The sequence below is a fragment of the Somniosus microcephalus genome, chromosome 11 (genome assembly GCF_052327205.1).
Source record: "Somniosus microcephalus isolate GS21.2 chromosome 11, FLI_Smic_1.0, whole genome shotgun sequence".
Classification (NCBI taxonomy): Eukaryota; Metazoa; Chordata; class Chondrichthyes; order Squaliformes; family Somniosidae; genus Somniosus; species Somniosus microcephalus.
In genome coordinates this window covers 216,714,079-216,740,217 of record NC_140997.1, presented here as the reverse complement: position 1 = coordinate 216,740,217, position 26,139 = coordinate 216,714,079, and the positions used below count along the sequence as shown (strand labels likewise).

General features: G+C 46.6%; 2 protein-coding genes across 3 annotated transcripts in view; one reads left to right on the top strand and one right to left on the bottom strand.

Moving 5' to 3' along the window:
* LOC147111238 (copine-9-like) overlaps positions 1-11,687 on the top strand; it is a 45,945-nt gene extending 34,258 nt beyond the window's left edge. The window contains exons 1-3 of one of the 2 annotated variants that reach the window (XR_015080069.1): positions 748-1,101; positions 6,540-6,613; positions 9,564-11,687. Coding sequence is in view for 1 of the 2 variants with exons in the window: in XM_086001947.1 (XP_085858073.1) it covers positions 6,540-6,613; positions 9,564-9,755 (266 nt within the window). In the remaining variant the exon portion in view is untranslated. Of the gene's footprint in view, positions 1-747; positions 1,102-6,539; positions 6,614-9,563 lie in introns of those variants that run through there. The other variant, XM_086001947.1, reaches the window with a different exon arrangement.
* Positions 1-26,139, bottom strand: part of LOC147111237 (copine-8-like) — an 818,429-nt gene that overhangs the window by 70,619 nt on the left and 721,671 nt on the right. The gene's annotated exons all lie outside the window — the stretch shown is intronic.

Below are 26,139 nucleotides of genomic sequence, written 5' to 3'. Positions count from 1 at the left end.
ATCTTTCCTCTCCCCGCAATCTCTCCCCTCCCCCGCGATCTCTCCCCTCCCCCCGTGATCTCTCCCCTCCCCCCGCGATCTCTCCCCTCCCCCGCGATCTCTCCTCCCGCGATCTCTCCCCCACGATCTCTCCCCTCCCCCCGCAATCTCTCCCCTCCTCTGCGATCTCTCCCCTCCCCCCACGATCTCTCCCATCCCCGCGATCTCGCCTCTCCCCCGCGATCTCTCCCCTCCCCCCGCGATCTCTCTCTCCCCCGCGATCTCTCCCCTCCCCCGCGATCTCTCCCCTCCCCCGCGATCTCTCCCCTCCCCCCGCGATCTCTCTCTCCCCCGCGATCTCTCCCCTCCCCCGCGATCTCTCCCCTCCCCCCACGATCTCTCCCCTCCCCCGCGATCTCTCTCCTCCCCCGCGGTCTCTCCCCTGCCCCGCGATCTCTCCCCTCCCCGCAATCTCTCCCCTCCCCGCAATCTCTCCCCTCCCCGCAATCTCTCCCCTCCCCCGTGATCTCTCCTCTCCCCCGCGATATCTCCCCTCCCCCGAGGTCTCCCCCCTCCCCCCGCGATCTCTCCCCTCCCCCGCAATCTCTCCTCTCCCCCGCGATCTCTCCCCTCCCCCCACGATCTCTCCCCTCCCCCCGCGATCTCTCCCCTCCCCCCACGATCTCTCCCCTCCCCCCGCGATCTCTCCTCTCCCCCCCGTGATCTCTCCCTTCCCCCGCGATCTCTCCCCTCCCCAGCGATCTCTCCTCTCCCCCCGCGATCTCTCCTCTCCCCCCGTGATCTCTCCCTTCCCCCGCGATCTCTCCCCTCCCCAGCGATCTCTCCTCTCCCCCCGCGATCTCTCCTCTCCCCCCCGTGATCTCTCCCTTCCCCCGCGATCTCTCCTCTCCCCAGCGATCTCTCCTCTCCCCCCGCGATCTCTCCTCTCCCCCCCGCGATCTCTCCCTTCCCCCGCAATCTGTCCCCTCCCCAGCGATCTCTCCCCTTCCCCACATGATTGTGTTATTGGTAGAGACGCTATACCTGTCAAATCAGCCAGAGTTCCCTATCTTGTTTGCCATCCTGCGACCCTTTCTGTAATTGTGTGTGTGTGGACATCAGGTAAGGACTGGGTTAAGCTCGCCTGTGATCTTATGGTTAAATAATGTACTGGCACTTACTGTCAAAAGATGGCACATAATTAGTGTTAACTTGCGTGAGGTATCATAGGACACCTGACCATATCTCCACAAGGGGATGGGAGAACAAACAAAGATTTTCACAATATAAGAATATGAAGAGAAACCGAAAGGTGTTAAAGTTGATCATTTTTCTTTTCAATTGCTTGTTTTTTAAGAGGTGAAACACCCTCCTAAGCCTGATTACACCAGGCTCCGTTGTCAAACACCTGTCGCAGTATTACACTTGTCACTTGGTCATGAACTAAAATTAAGGTGAGAAGTGGCAGGGTCTCAGACCTTGGTAAGACAAACCATCCAGTATGAATTACTCTCATTTGCTGCACACCTCCGATCCCTGTCACCTCTGTGCTTGTAACCTGCCGCTTCTGTGCTGGTGATCTCTGCTGAGTCTATTTGCTGGGTTGTGAGTACACAGGTTCACACAGACTGTCCAAACTTGCTGCCTGAAGGAAATTTCATAACATGACAGAAAGATTAGGAATGTGACCAAGCTAAGTAGCTCATCGATGCCCCAGAGCAAACTTCCTGGATGGATTCCACTTGCATCAGCTGTATGTGTTTGTCATGCTCCCACGAGGCCCTCAGCCCAGGGTTATCTCCCTGGGCTCACTGAGTAACACTGAATGATGTTTGCCTTGCTGTCTGCTTCTCTTAGTCTATAAGGAATTCATTCTCCATGAGCAGTGCTGTGTTTGATGCTGCTTATTAATAGCTGTGTAGCAAACCCAGCAACAACATTTTCACTCCAATTAAAAAAATATTTAGCCAATCTTCTATAAGTAGAGAGGTTTACTGTCCAGCTAAGAGTATGCTTACTTGTGGATCTAATTTTTTTAACTGGTAGTTGATGTTTCTGACTTGGCCATGACAGTCTATGTGTATCTTTGGAATCATATTCCTCATTTATCTCCTTTCACTCAGCCTTCCTCTCTTGAAGGTGGCAATTATGAAAGGTTTAGGAAAGGTAAATAGTTGAATGGTAGTCAGTAACTAAAGGGCATGAATGTGAGATCATCAACAAAAGCATGAAGGAAGAGGTTAGGAGAATGTTTTTAGTTGGGTGGGTTGGTCAGACTTCCCAGGGCCGCGGAGGCGGGATTGGAGGCGTGTGGGAGGTTAAAATCGCGAAATCGGGGGGCACGAACCCATCCCGCCCCCAACCCGCCTCCATGCCCGTTTCTCAGGAGGTGGGTACCCAACCTGTGCTGGGAGCCGCCTCCCCGAGGCGGGAAGGGGATTAATGCCAATTAACTGCTGGTTAACTACCTGTTAACAGGCAGTTTTTAGCCTAATCCCTATTTTTATCTCTGAAGTGTGGGCTGCCCGACGGCTCCAAACCATGCCAAGTTAGCGAGGTGGGCCGTCGGGCTGAAGGACTTGGAGGGTCCGAGATGTCCGGTGTTCAGGTGAGTGATGGGTGCATGAGTGCAGAGGTAAGTGTGTTTGGTGTGTGTAAAGTGTTTAAATAAGTTTTACTTACTAATGCAGGCTTCCTTTCTTCAGGTCTCGGGAGTCCCTCATCTCACTGGCACAGAAAGCAGAATGGCCGCGAGCTGTCAAAATCTGCAGCCTCTGCTTTCTGTTCTGGAGAGATCTCTAAATCAGCCTGAGAGGAAGGAATTAACTTGGAGTACAGATTGTCAGTGTTTGACAGCTTCAAAGAGCTGTCAAACACTGATATTTCATCTGTCAAAAACTCTTGACAGATGAAATGTCAATCTGTGACGTCACCTGTTGCCGGGTGGCCCTTAATTGGCCTGCTGAGCCCGCTGGGTGGGCTCAACAAGGTCAATCAAGTCTAAATCGCGTGGGTTGGCCACAACTCGATGGAGGCGGGACTGCAACCCCGAAAGTGGGAGTCCCGCCTCCTACTCGCCTCTATTGATAAAATCCAGCCCGAAATGCTGGACATGGAAACTGTGGTGGAAGCAGAATCCACTAAGAGCTTTTGAAAGGAAAGTGGATGAATATTTGAAAAAATTTAAAAGGTGTGAAGAAAGGACAGGGGAATGGGATTAAATGGATAACTCTTAGAAAACAGTAACAGACATGCAGGGCTGAATAGTCTCTTTCTGTCCTGTTGATTTTATTCTATACATGGTAGGATACAGTTCCATGGGTAACGAGAACCTCTCCGCTACCTCACTCGTGTGGTCTTTTTTCACTTGTGAGTCTAGACAGTGACTACCAGCGGGCTGCAGGAACCATCAAAGCTCAGTCTGAACTTGCTCACCGCTGATATCCAGAAGGATATCATGCTGCTAATAATGAATGAATCCTGATTGACTTTTCCTGTTCCTTGGCTCAGAAATACTGCACCCAACAATCTGCTATTCCTACTGCTGCTTTGGCTCAAAGCAAGGACTGAAGCTTGGATTTCCCTGCCCTACATAGATCGCTAGAACAACATGGGCTGTATTCACCCACTCAGCCATTTGGACAGGGAGATCAATCCATTTTTCTGTTGAAAATGAAGAGCTGGCTTGTTTTGAAAAAGTATTCTTTTTACTTTGGGCAGTTTGAAAGGAATTCAATGAAATTGTTTTTTTAATATAACAGTCCCCTGTAGAAAACTCCTACTGTCTGAGGCTTGATAATTGTATGGAGTGGAGAGGGGATCCTGAATTATCCTAAGGATTGATTGTGTTTGTGTGTGTGTATAACTGTGTGTGCATATGTTTGTGTGTATATTTATGTGTGCATGTATGTATGTGTATATGCATGTATATGTCTATATATGTATATGTGCATGCACATGTGTATCTTTTTTTGATCTATTCATGGGATGTGGGCATTACTGCCAAGGCCAGTACTTATTGCCCATTGCTAATTGACCTTGAGAAGGTAGTGGTGAGCCGCTTTCTTGAAAGGCTGTGGTCCGTGTGGTGAAGGTACTCCCACAGTGCTGTTAGGGAGGGAGTTCCAGGGTTTTGACCCAGTGACGATGAAGGATCGGCGATATATTTCCAAGTCAGGATGGTGTGTGACTTGGAGGGAACTTGGAGGTGATGGTGTTCCCATGCACCTGCTGCCCTCTAGGTGGTAGAGGTCGCAGGTTTAGGAGGTGCTGTCAAAGAAGCCTTGGCACATTTCTGCAGTGCATCTTGTAGATGGTACACACTGCAGCCACGCTGTGCTGGTGGTGGAGGGAGTGAATGTTTAAGGTGGTGGATGGGGCACCAATCAAGCGGGCTGCTTTGTCCTGGATGGTGTCGAGCTTCTTGAGTGTTGTTGGAGCTACACTCATCCAGGCAAGTGGAGAGTATTCCATCACACTCGTTACTTGTGCCTTGTAGATGGTGGCAAGGTTTTGGAAGTCAGAAGGTTAGTCACTCGCCGCAGATACCCAGCTTCTGACCTGCTCTTGTAGCCACAGTATTTATGTGGCTGGTCCAGTTAAGAATCTGTCAGTGGTGACCCCCAGGATGTGGGGATGTTCGCTGATAACTGCACAGTGTTCAGTGCCATTCGCAACTCCTCAGGTAATGAAGCAGTCCATGCCCGCATGCAACAAGACCTGGACGACATTCAGGCTTGGGCTGATAAGTGGCAGGTAACATTCGTGCCACACAAGTGCCAGGCAATGGCTATCTCCAACAAGCGAGAGTCTAACCACCTCCCCTTGACATTCAACGTCATTACCATCACCGAATCCCCCACCATCAACATCCTGGGGGTCACCATTGACCAGAAACTTAACTGGACCAGCCACATAAATACTGTGGTAACAAGAGCAGGTCAGAGGCTGGGTATTCTGCAGCGAGTGTCTCACCTCCTGACTCCCCAAAGCCTTTCCACCATCTACAAGGCACAAGTCAGGAGTGTGATGGAATACTCTCCACTTGCCTGGATGAGTGCAGCTCCAACAACACTCAAGAAGCTCGACATCATCCAAGACAAAGCAGCCAGCTTGATTGGCACCCCATCCATCACCTTAAACATTCACTCCCTCCACCACCAGCGTACCATGGCTGCAGTGTGTGCCATCTACAAGATGCACTGCAGCAACTCGCCAAGGCTTCTTCGGCAGCACCTTCCAAACCCGTGACCTCTTCCACCTAGAAGGACAAGGGCAGCAGGCGCATGGGAACACCACCACCTCCAGGTTCCCCTCCAAGTGACACACCATCCTGACTTGGAAATATATCGCCGATCCTTCATCGTCGCTGGGTCAAAATCCTGGAACTCCCACCCTAACACCACTGTGGGAGTACCTTCACCACACGGACTGCAGCAGTTCAAGGCAGCTCACCATCACCTTCTCAAGGGCAATTAGGGATGGGCAATAAATGCTGGCCTTGCTAGAGATGCCCACATCCCATGAACAAATTAAAAAAGTTCTCCTGGTGACCTGACTGACATTTATCTCTCAACCGATATCATTTAAAACTGGTCATGTATCTCTGGTATTGTTGGTGCAACCTTGCTGTGTGCAAATGGGCTGCCACATTTCCAACAGTAACTCCCCTTCAAAAGTATTGAATTGGCTGTGAAGTGCATTGGGGTGTCCTGAGATTAATGGAAATGAAAATCAGGCGGTTTCTATTGTGGTCAATCCGCAACACCAGTTTTATGCTTGGATGGCAAATTGATAATCTACCCCTAGGAGTTTCCCTACAGTACAGTTGAGGAGGTGGTAGGTACAATATGGAGGCACCACAGCGTCACCACTGGCAGGAGGGTGCAATTACAGCATGACAGGTTCACATTGTAAATGTGGACATAGGAATTTATAATGGAATGTGCACCGATGTAAGATTTGTTATATTTTATGGATTATATCCCAGTTCACGTGAAAGGCAAAATAACATTAGTTGATAGCATTTAAGCTGCAAATTCTGAAAGAAAGCACTTTTACTATTGACCAAATCAATTCCACAGCTTTCCTTTTGTCCAGACTGGCACCCTTTTCGAAGAGAGTCAGAATATTGGCAGAGACAAGGAAAGTGAATAGATGGTATTGGATGGCTGCCAGTACATTGCAAGGCAGTATCTATACAGATTTTCAGCGGACACCGTAGGCTGCAGGATTGGAGCATATGTTTGAATTGAATCCTGACATTAAATTACTACTCTGATTGGCGCCTGGTGATATTTTTTTTTACTGCATATGGAGTTTGGTAAATTTTTTATTAAAAAGAAGACATTTTCACCCGCAGTGACTGTGGCCATTTCATATGATGCTGTGTCCCTGGAAGGTAGCGGGTTTGTAATATAGAAACATGTATGATATAGGGTCATTCTTGGTGGTAAATTATACAACAAAAATCACTATACTCCACGTTACGTATTCTTTTCTATGATGTGTAATTACAACCTTTGAGGAAAAAAGCCTTTTATTTCCCCTGCTTGTTGCAGCTATGGAGGAACTGGATGGCGATGAAGTTCGCATCTCCTCTAGGGGGCGCATTGCAGAACGTGACATTGTCCAGGTAATAATAGTTATACGAAGAGTGTTATTGTTATTGCTCATTGCTTATGTTCTTGGACAACTAATTCAGAGAATGAGCGTTCAGATCATGCTGTGGGAGTTTGAAAATTTGAATTCAGTTTTTGGGCAAAGAAGGGGGAGGAATTCCTGAAATGTGTACAAAAGAACTTTCTTGATCAGTGTGTTTCCAGCCCAACAAGGAAGGATTCAGTGCTGGATCTAGTTCTGGGGAATGAAGTGGGGCAAGTGGAGCAAGTTTCAGTGGGGGGAGCATTTGGGGAACAGTGATCATAATATCATCAGATCTAGAATAGTTATGGAAAAGGACAAGGTAAAATCAAGCGTAAAAATACTTAACTGGAGGAGGGCTAACTTCAGTAAGTTGGAAAGGGGTCTGGCCCAGGTGGGTTGGAATCAAAAATTGTTAGGCAAAACAATAAATAAACAATGGGAGGCCTTCAAAGAGGAGCAGGTTCAGGTACAGAGCAGATACATTCCCATGAGGGGGAAAGAAAGGGCATCCAAAGCTAGAGCTCCTGGTTGACTAAAGATATAGAGGTAAAAATAAGACAGAAAAAGGAGGCTTATAACAATTGTATGGTTCATAATACAGTAGAGAACCAAGCTGAATATAGAAAGATAGAGGAGATCAATAAAAGGGGCAAAGAGAGGGTATGAGAATAGATTAGCAGCTAACATAAAAGGGAACCCAAAAGTCTTTTATAAACACATAAATAGTAAAAGGATAGTCAAAGGAAGATTGGGGCCAATTAGAGACCAAAAAGGAGATATAATTGTGGAGGTGGATGGCATGGCTGAGGTACTAAATGAGTACTTTGCATCTGTCTTAACTAGAGAAGAGGATGCTGCCAATGCAGCAGTAAAGGAGGAGGCAGCAGCGATATTGGATAGGATAAATATAGTTAAAGAGGAGGTACTTAAAAGGTTGGCAGTCCTCAAAGTAGACAAGTCACCCAGTCCGGATGGGATGCATCCCGGGTTACTGAGGGAAGCCAGGGTGGAAATTGAGGAGGCTCTGACACAATCTTCCAGTCCTCCTTGGATATGGGGTCGGTGCCAGAGGACTGGAGGATTGCAAATGTTACACCCCTGTTTAAAAAAGGGGAGAGGGACAAACCCGGCAACTGCAGGCCAGTCTGTCTAACATCGGTGATGGGGAAACTTTTAGAGACAATAGTCATTAACCTGCACTAGGATTGCCAACCCTCCAGGATTGTCCTGGTGTCTCCAGGAATAGATTAATCTCCAGGACACTCGTGCAAGCAACCTAGGAGATATAAGCCTAGGGGTATTAAAATAACTTCTTTTTTCATTTTCTGTGAACAGGTATAATGAACAGGCAGGTATAACAGGTATATTGAAGGAAGAGAAAAAAGGTTGTTTTGACTGACAGTCAAGAATCATCCGATCTGATTTCCAATGGGCATGGGAAGGCAGTACTCTCTGAGGGTGGGCGTGTTGAGTGACCAATGCTGGGAGTGTGGGGTGGGTGGGGCAGTTGAAGGCAGGAGGTCATATGATGAAGCCTCCAGGAAGACATGCGACCAAGGTTGGTAACCCTAGTCTGCAGCGAGCTTCCCCCCCCCACTCCCCCCACCAAACCTTCGAGGGGTAAGCCACTGCACCAAGATTCTTCAAGAGCTCTCTGCTGTGGCATCCAATGAGTCTACCTGGGGGAAGTATGAGGCAGGAGGCTGGGGACACCCCCACTGCCTCGATATAATGGCAAGACCAAGTCTGCACTTACCACAGGGGCAAAGGGTATTAGAGAGGGAGAAGAAGTAATACTAACATGGAAATAAATAAAACACAGATGGCCTCTATATTCAAATGGCCTTTAAGAATGTTTTCATTGTGTTTGTTATATGATACATTAGTGACAAGAATTTGCAAAATGGGACAAACACCCAATTGAGATCCTACATGCAGAATTCTGTAAAAGTATCCTCCGGACTCAAAGGAAAACCGTAAACAATGCATGCAGGGCAGAACTAGGCCAATATCCACTAATAATTACTATCCAAAAAAGAGCCACCAAATTTTGGAAACACCTAAAAATGAGCAACCCCCACTGCTATCATTACGAAGCCTTGAAATGCCAAGAGAGGACCATAAAGAAGAACACCCTCAGTCAACTAGTCCTGGGACTCAGTGAAGCAACCACTAACATTACTAACAATAACCAGCCCCAGGACAGTGACATCGTAGCACAGAGAATTCGACCCAACACAATTGTCACTAAGCAAAAGGAAAAATACCTGTCATATTGGGCAGAAACAACAAAAACCCAAAGCAAACTCAATTGCTACTTGGCCCTAAACAGACAATACAACATGGCTGCTTACCTGACCATGGTAAAGGATAGCAAACTGAGAAAAACCTTGACAAGGTACAGACTTAGTGAACATAGCCTGGCGATCGAAAAAGGCAGACACAGGCAGACCAGGCTGCCAAGAGAGGACAGGATATGCTCTCACTGCAGTCAGGGAGTGGTGGAGACAGAGATGCACTTCCTCACAGCTTGTGGAAAATATCAGGGCATCAGGGAGAATTTCTACCAAAAATTCTCACAAATATGCCCTGAATTCAGAAATTTGAATGACGACCAAAAACTCCCATACCTACTAGGGGAAGAGAGAAACTGTGTAACCTTAGCGGCACACTATGTTACAGCTTGCCATAAACAGAGGGACAACCAGTAAACCTAAGAAAAGAGTATATACAAATTATACGAATGTATATTTATACACTCAGGGATATATCTGTTTATACACTGTACGAATAGATCTGCGTTTATGTGTTCAACCATAAATGTATTTCGATGCTTTGGCAACATAAGATGTACCTTATCATGCCAATAAAGCGATTTGAATTGAATTGAATTGGAATTGACACCATTCTTACCTGTATTGCCATGATCTCTTTTTCAGTTTGTCCCGTTCCGAGATTATGTCGATCGCTCTGGAAACCAGATTTTGAGTATGGCTCGACTTGCCAAGGATGTTTTAGCAGAAATCCCAGACCAGCTGCTCTCCTACATGAAGACAAGAGACCTAAAGCCACGGCCAGCCCCTCCCTCTTACACATCTGCCTCACAACAATCATTTCACACGAGGATCTGAGGAAGTCAACTCTCTCTTCGATCGTTATATTTATAGACTGCTTTTAATATAATTCCTATTGGAACTTCTATGTGTGTGTGTGTGAGCAAGAGAGATGGGCAGGCATTGGACATGCCCTCATTCCATTGTAGAGACATTGGCCATATTTATTCCAGCTGCTAATGTCATCGTGGTGCCCATGGTTGACTGAATGGAAATAATGGAAACTTGCTGGATGAGGTCCATCTATCATTTTGGGTTTGTGGCTTCGTAACAGCTACATCCTCTCCTGTCTCCAAATCAGACTAAGTATCATTCTATGCTTTACTCTGTCCTACCTGAGCAGTCACAAATAATCATGCTCACATCCCCCAAATGCCTGTGAATGAGCTTTCAACATTTACACAGTGTTATCTTCATATTTGGTTTAATACCAGTGGTAGCGATGACCATCATCCCTGCAGCATCGTAAAGCTGGGTTCTGCCATCAGTTTTTGAAGAAGAGGCAATTCAAAATATTTGTCTATTTTCTTGATAAGTTAGCAGTGATTTTGGACTTCATTGAAATCAATGTGTTCCCGCGTGCTGGGAAACCCTGTTGGGTGGGAATGCAGAATTCAAGTTTCCAAGGAGGTCAGTGCTATTGACTTCAAACCTTGTGGACCAAACTCTTCCTTGTCTTCTTGGAGGTAAACTTTGAAAGCACTAGCCCAGGTTTCAAACACCAGAAGGTTAACACTGGCCCTCTGCATAGCAATGAAACATGAACACACATAGTTTGATGCAAAAATCTCAAACGGCACACATCGTGTGAAAGTAATCACGAGACTACACCTTCGTCTTCTTTCTCCCAGTCCATCTGCAGCAGGGCTCCATCAGTGCTATAGCCTTCCACTGTCACCTTCTATTGACATTGTTAAAGACTCTGGTATTCTCATTGGGTTTCCACCTCCTCTTCACCCGCCACCTCTCCCCCACATGCCCCACATTGTCATCGCCAACACAGAGAGTAGGCAGGTAACCTGTATCCAGGTCCCTGTGCCAGTATCACTGTATAACCAGCCACTGGGTGATGCATAGAAATGGCATAGGGTGGACTTGCACCCTCGTTTCCACCTCCCTGCATTGTCAGGAAGAATCCCTCTGGCTGGTTGGTACACTCAATGACCCCTCCCCGCTCCAAAGCATGGCTCAAATCGGGAACCTGTGCCACACCATTCAGTTCCACACCTTTCTGGTATGTCAGTGCTCTGTATAAACTCTGTGGTGGTGATATCTTTGTTATCTTACTTGTCCTCCTTTCACAATCAGCTGCACTGTACCCCAGGCCAAGGGGGCAGACAGCTGCCCTTCCCTCCTTGTGAAGAAACCCCTGACTCCTAGTTAACCCCACCGCCCCTCTCCCCTCCAATGACATGGATATTGGGGTCACATGAAATGCAAAATCATAGCTCCAAACTTGTAATCTTACTACAACGTGTGTTGGCACTCCACTGTGCTATCTACCAACGTTGTCTAACCCTACTGTCTTGTGCTTTCAAAGTTTCCTACAATAGGCCCTTTGAAATGTGGCTTTCGGACATCCGCGGTAGATAGATGTTGTTCGGCTCCATTTCTACTGTAGAACTATGATCCTGGGAGCATGCTGCTTGGTGAATGGTTGCATGTTCCCTGTGGACTTACTCCGCACGTGCAGATTGCATCACACTGCTACGGAGCCATAAGGGAAGTACAGTTTGAACCTTCAGTCTTGCCCTGCTAATAAGACTGATGTAAGTCAGATCACAAGGTGAAATGGAGGAAAGGAAGATCCATGATTGACCTGGTTAAAATGGAGCATAAGCCAAGCCCTGTCATTCTGTGATGTAGCACATCAATACAATGCCAACTGAAGGTCATGCCAAATAATATTTGTGTTTTTCGTTATGAATCAATTAAAAAATGTAAAGGCAAGAGCAATTTATTGCATTAAATGTTTTTCCTCCCCTCCTTTCTCGAAGGCGTTGGCTCTTGCTGGGTTAGAAATCCACAGAAATCAGACAGAGTGTGAGCAGACTATTCCACTAAAGGGGAGCACAAGAGCCACACTCGATCCTGGCCATCACCCAACTTCCACACACACCGTGCAACTTTCGGAAGGGTTGACAACTATATCTAAAAATACAATTTCCAGCCTTTCCAAAGGCTCGAAGATTACCCTCCCCAATGCAGCCATTGACCTTTAAGTGTCCATGTCCCTTTAATTTTTCACCAGGAGCCTTTAAGGGTTGCCAGATTGCATACAACAGTGTGACTCCTTACATTGTGTGCTCAACATAGTAGAAGTAGAGTTTTGAAAAAGGGTTTCGACCCGAAACGTTGACTCTAATTTCTCTCCACGGATGTTGCCTGACCTGCTGAGTTTTTCCAGCATTTTCTGTTGTTATTTCGGATTTCCAGCATCTGCAGTATTTTGCTATCGTCATAGTAGAAGTCAGGTACTCACTGAAGTGGGGTTAACTGCCTATTAACTGATGAAGTGTTACTCAGGTGTCAAGTTATGTATGCAGCAGAAGACGGTTTTACAGGACTTGTACTTGTCTCTTGCTGAGTATCTATCAGTATTTATTCCTTTCCTTCTGATGAAATGTTAGATCGAGGAACCATCTGCCTGCTCAGGTAGATGTTAAATCCCACATAAGTAATTGAAGAGCAGGAGGCTTTCCCATTGGACTAGCCAATATTTTTCTCCAACTAGTCCAACCCAAAATTATGTTTGTGGGACATTTTACCCATATAACAGTAATCACCCACTCCAAAAGTAATTAATTGTGTGAAGCATTTTGAGATGTTCCAACAATTTTATAAGGTACTACTTAAATGCAAAAGTTTTTTATGTTCCGTAGATTTGCCAAATGTATAATAGACAACACAAATTATTATTATTTTTAATCTTATATTATTATTATAAACATTATTACAAAGGGATTGGAGTATAAGAGTAAAGAAGTCCACACCTGGAGTATTGTGTACAGTTTTGGTCTCCTTAACTAAGGAAGGATATACTTGCCATAGAGGGAGTGCAATGAAGGTTCACCAGACTGATTCCTGGGATGGGGGGATTGTCCTATGAGGAAAGATTGAGTAGATTAGGCCTATATTCCCTAGAGTTTAGAAGAATGAGAGGTGATCTCATTGAAACTTATAAAATTCTTAAGGGGCTTGACATGGTAGATGCTGGGAGGATGTTTCCCTGGGCTGGGGAGTCTAGAACCAGGGGTCACAGTCTCAGAATAAGGGGTCGGCCATTTAGGACTAAGATGAGAAGAAATTTCTTCACTCAGAGGGTGGTGAATCTTTGGAATTCTCTACCCCAGAGGGCTGTGGAGGCTCAGTCGTTGAGTATATTCAAGATAGAGATCAATAGATTTTTGGATACTGAGGGAATCAAGGGATATGGGAATAGTGCAGGAAGGTGGAGTTGAGGTCGAAGTTCAGCCATGATCTTATTGAATGGCGGAGCAGGCTCGAGGGGCCGTATGGCCTACTCCTGCTCCTATTTCTTATGTTCTTATAACACATTCCATCAACCACAGTGCTGTCAGAGACCTCCAGAGCCATGTGTTACCATAAAATAAGGAAATTCTATGTTTACAGAAACATATATAGCTACTGGAGGCAATATTGACCTAACACACCCATCGGGAATCTGACTGGATCGGGCGCAATGCTGGCTTTACACTCTGCCCCATTTTACTCTCCACTGAAGTCAACGTAGAAACATAGAAGATAGGAGCAGGAGTAGGCCATTCGGCCCCTCGAGCCTGCTCCGCCATTCGATGAGATCATGGCTGATCATCCAAACTCAGTACCCCGTACCTGCCTTCTCCCCATATCCCTTGATACCTTTAGCTCTAAGAAATATATCTAACTCCTTCTTGAATATATTTAAAGACTTGGCCTCAACCGCCTTCTGTGGTAGAGAATTCCACAGGTTCACCACTCTCTGGGTGAAGAAATTCTTCCTCATCTCTGTCCTAAATGGCCTACCCCTTATCCTTAGACTATGACCCCTGGTTCTGGACTCTCCGACCGTCGGGAACATTCTACCTGCATCTAGTTTGTCCAGTACTCTCAGAATTTTATAAGTTTCGATGATATCCCCTCTCATTCTTCTAAACTCCAGCGAGTACAAGCCCAATCGACCCAATCTCTCCTCATATGTCATTCCTGCCATCCCAGGGATCAGCCTTGTGAATCTTCGCTGAACTCCTTCCATGGCAAGAACATCCTTCCTCAGATAAGGCGACCAAAACTGCACACAGTACTCAAGGTGTGGTCTCACCAAGGCCCTGTACAACTGCAGCAGGACATCCTTGCTCCTGTACTCAAACCCTTTCGCTATGAAGGCCAACATACCATTTGCCTTCTTCACCGCCTGCTGCACCTGCATGCTTACCTTCAGCGACTGGTGCACAAGGACACCCAGGTCTCGTTGCACTTCCCCTTCTCCCAATCTATTGCCATTCAGATAATAGTCTGCCTTTCTGTTTTTGACACCTAAGTGGATAACCTCGCATTTATCCACGTTATATTGCATCTGCCACGCTTCTGCCCAATCACCCAACCTGTCCAAATCATCCTGGAGTTTCTCGGTATCCTCCTCGCAGCACACACGCCCACCCAGCTTTGGGTCGTCTGCAAACAAGGAGTAATATTGGGGGGAGTGCAAAACCATCGTTCCACCCGATCCCGTGGGATTCTTGCCCAGCCCTTTAGGTTAAAATTACCCTCAGACAGTCAGTTGGTGTCACTCCAAGACTTGAGCACATAATCTAGGCTGACACTTCAGTGCAGTCCTGAGGAAATGCTGCATTGTTGGAGGTGCCAATTTTTTGGATGAGGCATTAAAGCGAGGGTCCAGCTGATTCTTCAGGTAGATCCCATGGCAGGGAGTTCTGATATCCTTTTTCAACAACATTCTTTCCTTAGCAAACATCGCCCAAAACAGAATAACTGGTCGCTAATCTCATTTGCTGTTTGTGGGACCTTGCTGTACATAGCGGCCTGTCATGTTTGCCTATATATTGCAGTGATTGCACTTTGAAACTAATTCATTGGGGGTCAAGCACTTTGAGACGCCTTAAGGGCATGATAAGACGTTATATATGCAAAATCTTTACAGGCAGGAAAATAAGAAATGCTTGTAATCCACAGAAATGTATAGGAAACAAAGAGACAACACTTTTGTATCTAATATAGGCCCTACAGCCTACAGAAACAAACATGCCCATGTTGAACATAGGAAGAGACTCAGAAAATGACCCATTTATAGAATTTGGGGCTCCCATTGTTTTCTTTCCAAATCCAAAATGGTTGCATTGTTTTCCAAAAATCTTTAAAGACATCACATTAAATCGTATCAATCAAAGTTTCCTAAACTTTGCTGAGCTAGCAGATTTGAGCCAGGCAGCAGTTTGTGCTCCAGCGAGCGCCCAGGCTAGGGAGCCAAGAGAGATCAGCGAAAGTTCCTGCTACTGATTGGTATCCACCGACCCCTGCTGGAAAGTGAGTACGTTGGATGGGCACGGGATCAGGCTCCGCTGCAATACCCTCCTACAGTCGAATAGACCGCTAACACTCACTGTCTAGGCCGATGCTTCAAGAATGACCACTTGGGTGGGGCCCTGGGAGGCTATGTTGAACCGTAACCAGGAATGAGTCACAGCCCTCTCAGGAGAGGTAGGGAGGGAAGATTGGAAATAAAAAAAGATGTCTTTGCAAATGGTGTGCCTCACTCAAATGATGTCGCAAAGCTGAATAAATTGTTTGAGACGCTCAATCCTTTGGAATTTCTTTACTAGCAATATATTACAGGAGCAATTTTACTCTTTCCAGACTTTACCGGGTGTGCTTTCACTTTTGGGTCTGCACACGAGAAAACGTTCAAGGATGTACATGAAAACAGTGTGAAAAGGCTACATCAAGTATGGGAAAGTTCTGGTCATGAGGTGGCAGCACTGGTGCTGGTCAAATACATTAGAATATAGACTGTTTGAATGCTGGCTCTGTTGGTGTGCCAGTATGCTAGCCCCATAGAACCCAGGAGAGGTTTGTGCTTGTGGTTCTTTTCACAGGGCTGAGTTCCTGATCTCAGTCTGGCTGCCAGGAAGGGAGGTGTGTGAAAAGAAGAACCTTACGGAATAAGGTGAAAAGTGTTCCTTGCCGGAGAGGAAAGGTCTACGGTTGGGTTACTATTTACCACTCTGTACAATTTCTAGCGGCTAGTTCAATTGTATGGTTGGCAGAGGATTGTGTACAGGTTGTCTCATCGCTTATTCAGCACCGAGAGATCGGAACTAATGAGAGAAATAAATGAAAAATGAAAAATATAGTGTCCCTGACATTCTGATGGAGGCCAAGTCACTGAATTTATTTAAGAAGGAGATAGATAGATTTCTAGACACTAAAGGCATCAAGGGGCATGGGGAGAGAGGGGGAACATGGTATTGAGATAGGGGATCAGCCATGATCGTATTGAATGGCGGAGCAGGCTCGAAGGGCCGAATGGCCTACTCCTGCTCCTATATTTCTATGTTTGGTAGGGTAGAAACCAGGCTGATCTATATTGGGGGAGGAGTTGAAATTTGGGGTCTAGATTCAATCCACCAGCTTTACGCCACATTTAAATTCCACAATAAAGTGCACCGGAAGCGATGGCGGGAGGAAGGTTCACCCAATCTAACATGAGTACAGCCTTGCAAATGATGGGCTTAGGACTGGATAAGGGCATTTATCCTAAATTCCATCATATCCACCCTAGAAACAGCCTAAAATATACCATTATAAAATAGGGGTATGGTAGCGTAACAGCTGTCAAAAGCTTGTTCTAGATTATTAAAGGCGACTTTCAGTGTTTCATAGTGGCATTGGATAGAGTCAGAATTACTTTGCAGTGTTTATTTGGCTTTTGTTGCTGTTTATGTTTAAGACGAAACTCAAGAACATTAGCCATGAGTGGCACAGCAGATTCCTTGGAGGAAGACTTCATGGGGAGTCTGGTTCTTCGCTGTTGGAAAGGGGAAATGAGGAGGAATGATTTCACACAGAGGGTTGTTAAGATCTGTAACGCACTATCTATAAGGGCGGTGGGATCAGATTCCATGGGAACTTTCAGCGGGCAATTGGACATGTACTTGAAGAGGACTAATTTGGAGGGTTATGGGGATAAAGCTGGGGAGTGGGACTAATTGGATAGCTCTTTCAAAGAGCCGGCACGGGCACGATGGGCCGAATGGCCTCCTTCTGTGCTGTAAGATTCTATGGGCTCAAGTTTCAATGGGCCGTGGAGGCAGGATTTGAGGCGTGTGGGGGGGTTAAAATCCCGAAATCAGGGGTCCCGACCCCATCCCGCACCAAACCCGCCTCCATGCCAGTTTCAAAGGAGGCGGGTACCCGCTCCGCACTGGGACCCGCCTACCCGAGGCGAGAAGGGATTAGTGCCAATTAACTGCCTGTTAACAGGTAGTTAACAGGCAGTTTTTAGCCTAATCCCCATTTTTAATGCTGAAGTGTGGGATTCCCGACGGCTCCAAACCACGCCAAGTTAGAGGAGGCGGGTCGTCGGGTTGAAGGACTTGGAGGGGTCGACATGTTGGTGTTCAGGTGAGTGGTGTGTGCATGAGTGCAAAGGTAAGTGTGTTTGGTGTGTCTAAAGTGTTTAAAGAAGTTTAAATTACCTTTTCTTACCTTTTCAGCCTTCCTTCCTTTAGGTCTCGGGAGTCCCTCATCTCACCGGCACAGAAAGCAGAATGGCTGCGAACTGTCAAAAGTGACAGCCTTCAGCTTACTGTGCAGGAGAGATTTCTAACTGAGTCTGTGGAGAAGGACTCAGGTCAGAAGTAAGGCTGTCAGTGTTTGACAGCTTCAAACAGCTGTGAAACGCTGATATTTCATCTGTCAAAATATCTTGACAGATGAAATTTCAGTCTGTGACGTCACTTGTTGCCGGGTGGCCCTTAATTGGTCTGCTGAGCCCGCTGGGCGGGCTCAACAAGGTCAATCAAGTTAAAATCGCGTGGATTGGCCACATCTCGTTGGAGGCGGGACTACAACCCTGAAAGTTGTAGTCCCGCCTCCTACCCGACTCCTGAATGAAAATCCAGCCCTATGAGTCTATGAGACCCTAGCTTCACTTGAAAGTCTCCATTGAGACTATTTCTGCTTTGGGAGTTTCCCTAAAATAAACAGGAAGGCTTTAAAATGGGGTTCCCTATGGGGATTTCCTGCAATCTAATTTATATGTTGGAGAAAGAGTAGGAGGAAGCGCTGCAAGAGGTCCACATTCTCCTGTGAGTACCTAGCCTCCAGAGTGTATAGACCCAGAAGAGCATTCCTCAATATATCCCGAGACTTATGTTTCAGATGGCCTCTGTATTCTGAAGGACATATACAGAGGTTCCTGGAGCTGCCACTTGCTCCAGGATACTTTGCATTGTAGAGAAGCCCTCTCTGATGTTGCTACCATGGATGACCATCATTGATACTGACATAAATCAATTGAGCGGCCTGTGGGTGGTGCTGTCCAGGGAGAGTATAAATACTCGGGCACGGGCCCAGCTTGCACAGGACATTCTTAACAGGAACTAGTGAAGGACACAACTAGACCTCCATGTTGTAAAACAGTTGATTAAAGCTTTGTTTAACGCTTAGACCAAGTGACTAGTAGTTTTCTTACATCAGATACCATCTGCTACACATTTTCAAAGAGGCTTTACAGTTCCTTCAAGTGAGTTCGATCTGCTAGCATCATTCCTTTCATGGCAGGACACCTGAGATCTTCATCCGAATGCCCTTTAGCCAGGAGATGGATTTTCTTTAGCCCCCACACAGGAACATTGTTTTCATTTCCACTACCTCTTCCTCTGGCTTCCTTGTGCATCACCCAATGTCCACTCCTCATCTAAACTATATCACTCCGAGTAAGTTTACCTGGGCTAGCGAGTGTGAGGGAGAGGATGAATAATGCATGGGTGAATTTCTGCTGCTGTAATTGAGGGTCCTGGCAATGGTCCTTACCCCTTCTCTCTCTCTCTTCATCATATTTCTTGCTTCTGTAGAGATAAAAATAATAAGAAATGTAATGAGTTTCCTGCTGTGTGCTTTTTCCATCCTGTTCGGCTCATGTACAGGCCTCTTCAGAGTTATGAGTCTCAAAAAAGAGAAACCATATCTGATCTTTGAGCATTGGTACTTTGCCAGCACAAATTGAGAGTGCAGGAAAGGGCAGGATTGGGTACTAAATATTCCTGGATATAAGGTGTTCAGGAAAGATAGGGAAGGAAAGAAAGGAGGTGGCGTGGCAGTATTGATTAAGGAGAATATTACAGTGCTGGAGAGAGAGGATGTCCTGGAGGGGTTAAGGACAGAATCTATTTGGTTAGAGTTAAGAAACAATAGATTTGCCATTACACTACTAGGTGTATTCTATAGGCTACCAAGTTATGGGAAGGATGTAGAGGAGCAAATTTGCAGGGAAATTACAGAGAGGTGCAAGAACTATAGAGCAGTGGTAATGGGGGATTTCGACTATCCTAATATAGACTGGGATAGTAATAGTGGAAGGGCAGCGAGGGGGAAGAATTTCTAAAGTGTGTTCAGGAGGACTTTCTTGATCAGTATGTTTCCAGCCCAATGAGGAAGGGGGCATTGCTGGACCCGGTTCTGGGGAATGAGGTGGGTCAAGTGGAGCAAGTGTCAGTAGGAGAACATTTAGGGAACAGTGATCACAGTATCATAAGGTTTAGATTAGCTATGGAACAGGACAGGGAGCAATCTAGAGTAAAAATACTTAATTGGAGGAAGGCCAATTTCAGTGGGTTGAGAATGGATCTGACCCGGGTAAATTTGAATCAAAGATTGGCAGGCAAAACTGTACTCAGACAATGGGCTGTCTTTAAAGAGGAGATGGTTCGGGTACAGTCTAGGTACATTCCCATGAGGGGGAAAGGTGGGGCAACCAAAGTCTGAGCTCCCTGGATGATGAAAGAGATAGAGAGTAAGATGAAGCAGAAAAAGGGGGTGTATGACAAATGTCAGGTTGAGAATATAAGTGAGAACCAGGCTGAATACAGAAAGTTCAGAGGGGAAGTGAAAATGAAAATAAGAGAGGCAAAGAGAGGGTATGAGAATAGATTGGCAACTAACGTAAAAGGGAATCCAAAAGTCTTCTATAGGCATATAAATAGTAAACGGATAGTAAGAAGTGGGGTGGGGCCGATTAGGGACCAAAAAGGAGACGCATGGAGGCAGAGCACATGGCTGAGGTACCAAATGATTACTTTGCATCTGTCTTTACCAAGGAAGGAGATGCTGTCAAAGTCATAGTGAAAGAGGAGGTAGCTGAGATACTGGATGGGATAAAAATTGATAAAGAGGAAGTACAAGAAAGGCTGGCTGTACTTAAAATAGATAAGTCACCAGGACCGGATGGGATGCATCCTAGGATGCTGAGGGAAGTAAAGGTGGATATTGTGGAGGCACTGGCCATAATCTTCCAATCCTCCTTAGATACGGGGGTGGTGCCAGAGGACTGGAGGATTGCAAATGTTACACCCTTGTTCAAGAAAGGGTGTAAGGATAAACCCAGCAATTACAGGCTAGTCAATTTAACCTCGGCAGTGGGGAAGCTATTAGAAACAATAATCCACGACAAAATTAACAGTCACTTGGACAAGTGTTGATTAATTAAGGGAAGCCAGCACGGATTTCTTAAAGGCAAATTGTGTTTAACTAACTTGGTTGAGTTTTTTGATGAAGTAACAGAGAGGGTTGATGAGGTCAATGCAGTTGATGTGGTGTACATGGACTTCCAAAAGGCATTTGATAAAGTGCCAAATATTAGGCTTGCCAACAAAGTTGAAGCCCATGGAATAAAAGGGACAGTGGCAGCATGGATACGAAATTGGCTAAGTGACAGGAAATAGAGTAGTGGTGAACGGTTGTTTTTCGGACTGGAGGAAGGTACACAGTGGTGTTCCCTAGGGGTCGGTACTAGGACCACTCCCTTCCTCAGGCGACCGAAGGCTGCACTGGCACACTGAAGGCGGTGTTGGACTTCGTCGTCGACGTCTGCCCTTGTTGACAGTAGGCTCCCGAGGTATGGAAAGTGGTCCACGTTGTCCAAGGCCTTGTCGTGGATTTTGATAATCGGGGGGCAGTACCGTGTGGTGGGGGCAGGTTGGTAGAGGAACTTTGTCTTACGGATGATTAGTGTAAGGCCCATGCTCTCATATGCTTCGGTGAAGGTGTTTACGATGGTTTGGAGTTTGACCTCTGAGTGAGCGCAGACGCAAGCATCGTCTGCATACTGTAATTCGACGACAGAGGATGGGACGACCTTAGATCTGGACTGGAGACAACGGAGGTTGAACAGTTTCCCGTTTGTTCTGTAAATTAGCTCCACTCCAGTGGGGAGCTTACTGACATGGACCATGTACAGCAGGCACCTCAAAGCACTGGAGAGGTACCACCAACGCTGCCTCCGCAAGATCCTGCAAATCCATTGGCAGGATAGGTGCACCAACATCAGTGTTCTTGCTCAGGCCAACATCCCCAGCATCGAAGCTCTGACCACGCTCAATCAGCTCCGATGGACGGGTCACATTGTCCGCATGCCCGATACGAGACTCCCAAAACAAGCGCTCTACTCGGAGCTCCGGCATGGCAAGAGAGCCCCAGGTGGGCAGAGGAAACGCTTCAAGGACACCCTCAAAGCCTCCTTGAAAAAGTGTAACATCCCCACCGACACCTGGGAATCCCTGGCCCAAGACCGCACAAAGTGGAGGAGAAGCATCCGGGAAGGCGCCGAACACCTCGAGACTCTTCGCCGGGAGCAAGCGGAAGCCAAGCGCAGGCAGCGCAAGGAGCGCACGTCAACCCAAGCACCCCACCCACCTGCCCCTTCAACCACCGTCTGCCCCACCTGTGACAGAGACTGTAGGTCCCGCATTGGACTCATCAGTCACCTGAGAATTCATTTTTAATGTGGAAGCAAGTCATCCTCGGTTCCGAGGGACTGCCTAAGAGAAGACTAGGACCACTGCTTTTCTTGATATATATCAATGGCTTGGACTTCGGTGTACAGGGCACAATTTCAAAATTTGCAGATGGCACAAAACTTGGACGTAAATTGAACATTGAGGATAGTGATAGACTTCAAGAGGACATAGACAGGCTGGTGGAATGGGCGGACACGTGGCAGATGAAATTTAGCGCAGAAAAGTGCGAAGTGTTACACTTTGGCAGGAAGAACGACGAGAGGCAATATAAACTAAAGGGTAGAATTCTAAAGAGGGTGCATGAACAGAGAGACCTGGGGTTATATGTGCACAAATCATTGAAGGTGGCAGGGCAGATTGAGAAAGCAGTTAAAATAGAATACGGGATCCTGGGCTTCATAAATAGAAGCATAGAGTACAAAAGCAAGGAAGTTATGATGAACCTTTATAAAACACTGGTCCAGCCTCAACTGGAGTATTGTGTTCAATTCTGGGCACCGCACTTTAGGAAGGATGTGAAGGCCTTAGAGAGGGTGCAGAAAAGATTTACGAGAATGATTCCAGGGATGAGGGACTTCAGTTACGTGGATAGACTGGAGAAGCTGGGGTTGTTCTCCTTAGAGCAGAGAAGGTTGAGAGGAGATTTGACAGAGGTGCTCAAAATCATGAGGGGTCTGGACAGAGTAGATAGAGAGAAACTGTTCCCATTGGCGGAAGGGCTGAGAACCAGAGGACACAGATTTAAGGTGATTGGCAGAAGAACCAAAGGCGACATGAGGAAAAACGTTTTTATGCAGCGAGTGGTTATGATCTGGAATGCACTGCCTGAGAGGGTGGTGGAGGCAGACTCAATCGTGGCTTTCAAAAGGGAATTGGATAAGTACCTGAAGGAAAAGTATTTGCAGGGCTACGGGGAAAGGGCGGGGGAGTGGGACTAGCTGAAGTGCTCTCGAGAGAGCCGGCACGGGCTCGACGGGCCGAATGGACGCATTCTGTGCTGTAACCATTCTATGATTTTATGGTTCTCTCACATTTCTTTGTCCTACAACGGCTAAGCGAGTTCTCAGGATTCCCTCCACCACCTGCAGTGTTACGAAGCAGATGGCTGCTGTCACCCTCAGGAATTATGCACAGTCTTTTCTTGCATGACAAAAGTATGTTTGCTACTGTCAGTCACAGACTGTTTCATTTCACAACTGTTTGATCATTCTCCTCACCTCTATTACGGGATTCCCACTAAGATAGTAAGGCTTCACTGGGCATGCATGCATTGCAGCCATTTAATTTAAGTCTCCCATGTGCAAGCATCACTACAGTGCATTTAGTGCTCCGGGTGATGCCCTTGGGTTTATGAATGCACTATTGGTGTACTTACTGAAATGTCCCAAATATACATTAATGGCAGCTTGCAGCCATATCACCTACCACTGTTGACCTTGTGAGGTCATTAAATTTTTTCCTGCTTTGCAGTGGGGCCTTGGGGTTAGGGAGTTGCTACTCACTGCCTGTACCACACCCTTCCACATGTTTCCTGATGCTATATTTTCTGGTTTCTTGCCATAGACACCCACAATTCCATCCCTCCTCTGCCTAATTTTAATTAATTGATGTTGACTATCACCCTCAGTGAAGTTTGCAGCTCTTCCTTTGGTGCCTCTGCCTGGTGTCATTTTCTCTTCCTCGTGGCAGCATCCCCATTAAGCTCAGTACAGCTTTAAATGCTGATGCTTCACCCTAGCAATGTCTTCTTCCAACCACCTCCCAAGAGTTTTCTGGGCCTGCCTGTCATAACGAACCTATTGCTGCTGTGATTTGAATCTTCACCCCTCTCAGTAATAGTAAAAGGAGGTGCCCCTGAAAATTCGAACAGCGTCTGGGGTCATAGGGCAGTTGGCAGTTCTGCCCCATCTTCTTTCTTCTTAGGCAGTCCCTCGGAACCGAGGATGACTTGCTTCCACATTAAAAATGAGTTCTCAGGTGACTGATGAGTCCAATGCGGGACCTACAGTCTCTGTCACAGGTGGGGCAGATGGTGGTTGAAGGGGCGGGTGGGTGGGGTGCTTGGGTTGACGTGCGCTCCTTCCACTGTTAGCGCTTGGCTTCCGCTTACTCCCGGCGAAGAGACTCGAGGTGTTCGGCGCCTTCCCAGATGCTTCTCCTCCACTTTGTGCGGTCTTGGGCCAGGGATTCCCAGGTGTCAATGGGGATGTTACACTTTTTCAAGGAGGCTTTGAGGGTGTCCTTGAAGCGTTTCCTCTGCCCACCTGGGGCTCTCTTGCCGAGTAGAGCGCTTGTTTTGGGAGTCTCGTATCGGGCATGTGGACAATGTGACCCGTCCATCGCAGCTGATTGAGCGTGGTCAAAGCTTCGATGCTGGGGATGTTGGCCTGAGCAAGAACACTGACGTTGGTGCGCCTATCCTGCCAATGGATTTGCAGGATCTTGCGGAGGCAGCGTTGGTGGTACCTCTCCAGTGCTTTGAGGTGCCTACTGTACATGGTCCATGTCTCTGAGGCATACAGCAGGTCGGGTATCACTGCTGCTCTGTAGACCATGAGCTTAGTGCCGGGTTTGAGGTCCTGGTCTTCAAACACTCTCTTCCTCAGGCGACCAAAGGCTGCACTGGCACACTGAAGGCGGTGTTGGACTTCGTCGTCGATGTCTGCCCTTGTTGACAGTAAACTCCCGAGGTATGGAAAGTGGTCCACATTTCCATCTGCCATCACATTTCCGATGGCAGATCACAGGACTTTGGGCAAGTGTATTTGCACTCATATATACATGCACAATGGTTGCAAAAGATAGACACCAATTAGACAACTTCTGCATGTACATGTAATTATGCTACCATGGGTATAGGACCGGAGCCAATTCCAAGCCATACGCAAGTCGATTGCTCCTAAATGTTGTAGAGTATGAGATTTGATTTGAATTATTGCCTTTTAGCTCTGTATACAGTAGCCCCACTTAGTTGCTGTACAGGTATTCCCTGGACATCCTTTCCCTGAGCAAGGTCACTGTGTCTTTCCTGTTCCTTTTCACCAAGAACCAGCAGCACAACAGGGGAAATAGAACTAGTGCATTCTGTCACTGAATGGCCTGTTACTGAGGCAATAATGATTCTCATTATAGCTATGTTGGAACTGAAACATTTGAACTTTGGTACAAAGATTACATTGAGTCTTTTCTCCGCCTCATTGTATCTCTCAGAAGTGATGTTCTGTACTGTTATAAAGAAGAAAAAAGAATGGACTCGCATTTATATAATGCTAAATATAAAGATTCAATCTGCAAAGCACATTCCGCCATATAGAAGTTCACCTAATCTGCATATATGTGGGTGTGGCCCATAAAGGTTTGGGCTCAGCTGTGATATCAGTCATGGTCAAATGGCTAGTGGGTATTCTTCAGTATTGCAGAACCGAGGGGGCACTGCACTGCCGGAGGTGCCGTCTTTCGGATGAGACGTTAAACCGAGGCTCCCTCTGCCCTCTCAGGTGGACGTAAAAGATCCCGTGGCACTATTTCAAAGAAGAGCAGGGGAGTTCACCCCGCTGTCCTAGCCAATATTTTTCCTTCAACCAACATCACTAAAACGGATTATCTGGTCATCATCACATTGCTGCTTGTTGGAGCTTGCTGTGCGCTAATTGGCTGCTGCGTTTCCCACATTACAACAGTGACTACATTTCAAAAGTACTTCATTGGCTGTAAAACGCTTTGGGACGTCCGGTGGTCGTGAAAGGCGCTATAGAAATGCAAGTTTTTCTTTCTCTAATTTCCCATAATTGAAGAATGGGCAATTAAGTGAAGTACTAGATACCCATTGAACTGAACCACAGCATAAATCTGCATCTTCAGGAAACTAGGAGAGAAAATTGGACCATGGGAAAAAAAGGAAATTAAAAATATATATTTGTGTTCTTTACTGTGTAGCTGTGCATTGCAGGCATACCCACTAGAGGGCACTCGATCCCTCTAAAGTGTGATTCCACAACACTGGATGAACAGAAGAGACAGAACATTGTTCCTGCAACAACAGCACCATCTCCAGGTCTGATGGATTCAAATGAACATTTCAGGTGGAATTTTTCGGGCGGTCAGCGGGCGAGTTCGGTGGCGGGTCGGGTGGGAAAATGGTTTTTTTTGACAGCGGGTCACCACACGCCTTTCCCAGATGTCGGGTCTGTCAGCGCTGAACAGAGTCGACACGCAGTGGCGGGGGAAGCAATTCAGGTCATTATGACCTTGTTAACAGCCCATTAAGAAGTATTTTGAGCTCACCTTTATACGCTGCTCGGGGATCACGTCAGGTAAGCAGGTCAGGAGTTGTAGGACCATGGAATCATCTCATTACTTGACAGCTG